A 3,088-nucleotide genomic window follows, 5' to 3' on the forward strand; every position below is an offset into this window, starting at 1 on the left:
AAAAAAAAAAAAAAAAAAAAAAGTGAATTTGGCTGGGCGCAGTGGCTGATGCTTGTAATCCCAGAACCTTGGGAGGCCAAAGTGGGTGGATCACTTGAGGTCAGGAGTTCAAGACCAGCCTGGCCAAAATGGTGAAACCCCTTCTCTACTAAAAATACAAAAATTAGCCAATATGGTGGCACTCGCCTGTAATCCCGGCTACTTCGGAGGCTGAGGCCGGGAGAATCACTTGAACCCAGGAGGCGGAGGTTGCAATGAGCTGAGATCGCGCCACTGCCCTCCAGCCTAGCCAACAGAGTGAGACCGTGTCTGAAAATAATAATAATAAATAAAAGTGAATTTAAACATAGTAAGTGTGTTTTCTTTTTTTCCTTAGAATGTGTTGATATCAATGTTACTCCAGATAAAAGGCAAATTTTGCTGCAAGAGGAAAAGATTTTGTTGGCAGTTTTAAAGACCTCTTTGATAGGAATGTTTGATAGTGATGTCAACAAGCTGAATGTCAGTCAGCAGCCACTGCTGGATATTGAAGGTAAGAAAAATACTGTGTACAAACAGCTTCTAAAGCTTTCAGCTAATGTGTTTCCTTATTTTTTCCAAGGCAAGCTTTTTTTTTGACATGAAACAAAGTCTCTTATACTATCATTTTTAATTTTTTTTTGAGACAGGGGCTTGCTCTGTCACCCAGGCTGGACTGCAGTGGCGCTATCGTAGCTCACTGCAGCTTCATACTCCTGGGCTCAAGCCATCTTCCTGCCTCACCCTCCCAAGTAGCTGCCTCCAAGTACCTCTAGTTTTTTGTAAATTGTAAATGGATGACGTAATATAAGATATATGATTGGAAGAAGTCTACAGTGACTGCATTTTTAACTCCCTAATCATGTCTGTTTTTTTGAGATGGAGTTTCACTCTTGTTGCTCAGGCTGGAGTGCAGGGACGTGATCTCAGCTCACTGCAACCTTGAAGCCTCCTGAGTTCAAGAGATTCTCCTACCTCAGCCTCCCGAGTAGCTGTGATTACAGGCGCCTGCCACCACACCTGGCTAATGTTTGTATTTTCATTAGAGATGGGGTTTCTCCATGTTGCCCAGGCTGGTCTCGAACTCTTGAGCTCAAGCAATCCTCTAGCCTTGGCCTCTGAAAATGCTGGGATTTCCTGACTTCTAACAGAATTTAGGCCGGGCGTGGTGGCTCACTCCTGTAATCCCAGTACTTTGGGAAGCCGAGGCACGCAGATCACGAGGTCAGGAGATCGAGACTATCCTGGCTAACATGATGAAACCCCGTCTACTAAAAATACAAAAAATTAGCCAGGCGTGGTGGCGGGCGCCTGCAGTCCCAGCTACTTGGGAGGCTGAGGCAGGAGAATGGCGTGAACTCGGGAGGCAGAGCTTGCAGTGAGCCGAGGTCCCGCCACCACACTCCAGCCTGGGCGACAGAGCGAGACTCTGTCTCAAAACAAACAAGCAAACAAACAAAAAAACTGTAACAGTATAGTTTAATCTGTTTTTAATTTGAGGTTATTCAGTCTGTCCTTTTCTGTGATTTGTTTCTTTCTCTCATTATTTTGTTTGTGAGATTCACCCAAGTCATGCGGCAAAATTCATTTATTCGTTCGCTGTACAGTGTTCCATTATAGTCAGATACCGTAATTTGTGAATATTGGAATTGTTTCCAGTTTGGGGCTATAATGAAGAATGCTGTCATGAACATCCTTATCCATGTCTTTTGACAAGCATGCATAGTTAGTTCTTCCTTTTTTTTGTTGTGAGGGAGTCTCGCTCTGTCACCCAGGCTGGAGTGCAATGTAGTGATCTTGGCTCACTGCAACCCCCGCCTTCCAGGTTCAAGTGATTCTCCTGCCTCATTCTCATCCTCCATAGTAGCTGGGACTATAAGTGTATTCCACTATGCCCTGCTAATTTTTTTTTTGTATTTTTCGTAGAGACGAGGTTTTACCATGTTGGTCAGGTTGGTCTTGAACTCGTGACCTCAAAGGGCTAGGATTACAGGCGTGAGACACTGTGCCTGGCTGATAGGCACTTCTGATAGGAGTAGCTATGCTGGGTTGCAGGTGTGCATACATTCAGATTTAGGAGGTATTCCCAGAGAGCTTTTCAAAGCAGCTGTACCAGGTTCATTCCAACCAGAGGTATTCAGTCATTCCACTTGATCCCGATCTTTGTGAGAATTTGTTATTTTTTAATTTTGCCCATTCTGGTGAGTATATGGCCACATCGTATTGTGTTGGTTTTTTTTGAGACAGAGTCTTGCTCTGTCACCCAGGCTGGAGAGCAGTGGCGGCATCTGGCTCACTGCAACCTCTGCCTCCCGGGCTAAAGGGATTCTCGTGCCTCAGCTTCCCAGGTAGCTGGGATTACAGATGTGCCCCACCTCACCGGGCTAATTTTTGTATTTTTCGTAGAAACAGGGTTTCGCCATGTTGTCCAGACTGGTCTCGAACTCCTAGCCTCGTCTGATCCACCTGCCTTGGCCTCCCAAAGTGCTGGGATAACAGGCGTGAGCCACCACACCTGGCCCATATTATAGTTTTATTTTGAACATTGAACCGTGTTTGTCTGTGTAATTAGCATGCGGATCTCCTCTTTTGTGAAGTGTCTGTTCACATAAGCACGTCCTCTCACCATTTCAGGATAGTCCCTGACCCTCTTCTCCATTCACGTTTGCTTAGGTAACTTAGTAAAAATGCATGCAGCGGATTTGGAGAAGCCCCTGGTAGAAAAGCAGGATCATTCCCCTTCATTAAGGACTCGAGAAGAAAAAAGGGATGTGTCCATTTCCAGACTGCGAGAGGCCTTTTCTCTTCGTCACACAACAGAGAACAAGCCTCACAGCCCGAAGACTCCAGAAGCAAGAAGGAGCCCTCTAGGACAGAAAAGGGGTGTGCCATCTTCTAGCACTTCAGATGCGGTCTCGGACAGAGGCTTCCTGAGACCTCAGAAAGAGGCAGCGAGTTCCAGTCAGGGACCCAGGGACCCTACGGACGGAGCGGAGGTGAAGGATTTGGGGCACGGCAGCACTTCCGTGGATTCTGAGGGGTTCAGCATCCCAGACACGGGCAGCCACTG

At 46.4% G+C, this 3,088-nt stretch overlaps 1 protein-coding gene across 1 annotated transcript in view; it reads left to right on the top strand.

Moving 5' to 3' along the window:
• The window catches only part of PMS2 (PMS1 homolog 2, mismatch repair system component), a gene marked incomplete at its 3' end in the record, with an annotated part of 33,401 nt that overhangs the window by 20,404 nt on the left and 9,909 nt on the right, over nt 1-3,088 (top strand). Inside the window, exons 10-11 of the mRNA XM_017864759.1 lie at nt 355-532; nt 2,692-3,081. Coding sequence (XP_017720248.1) covers nt 355-532; nt 2,692-3,081 — 568 coding nt within the window. The remainder of the gene's footprint in view (nt 1-354; nt 533-2,691; nt 3,082-3,088) is intronic.

This window comes from Rhinopithecus bieti, unplaced genomic scaffold (assembly GCF_001698545.2).
Source record: "Rhinopithecus bieti isolate Rb0 unplaced genomic scaffold, ASM169854v2 scaffold_77662, whole genome shotgun sequence".
Classification (NCBI taxonomy): Eukaryota; Metazoa; Chordata; class Mammalia; order Primates; family Cercopithecidae; genus Rhinopithecus; species Rhinopithecus bieti.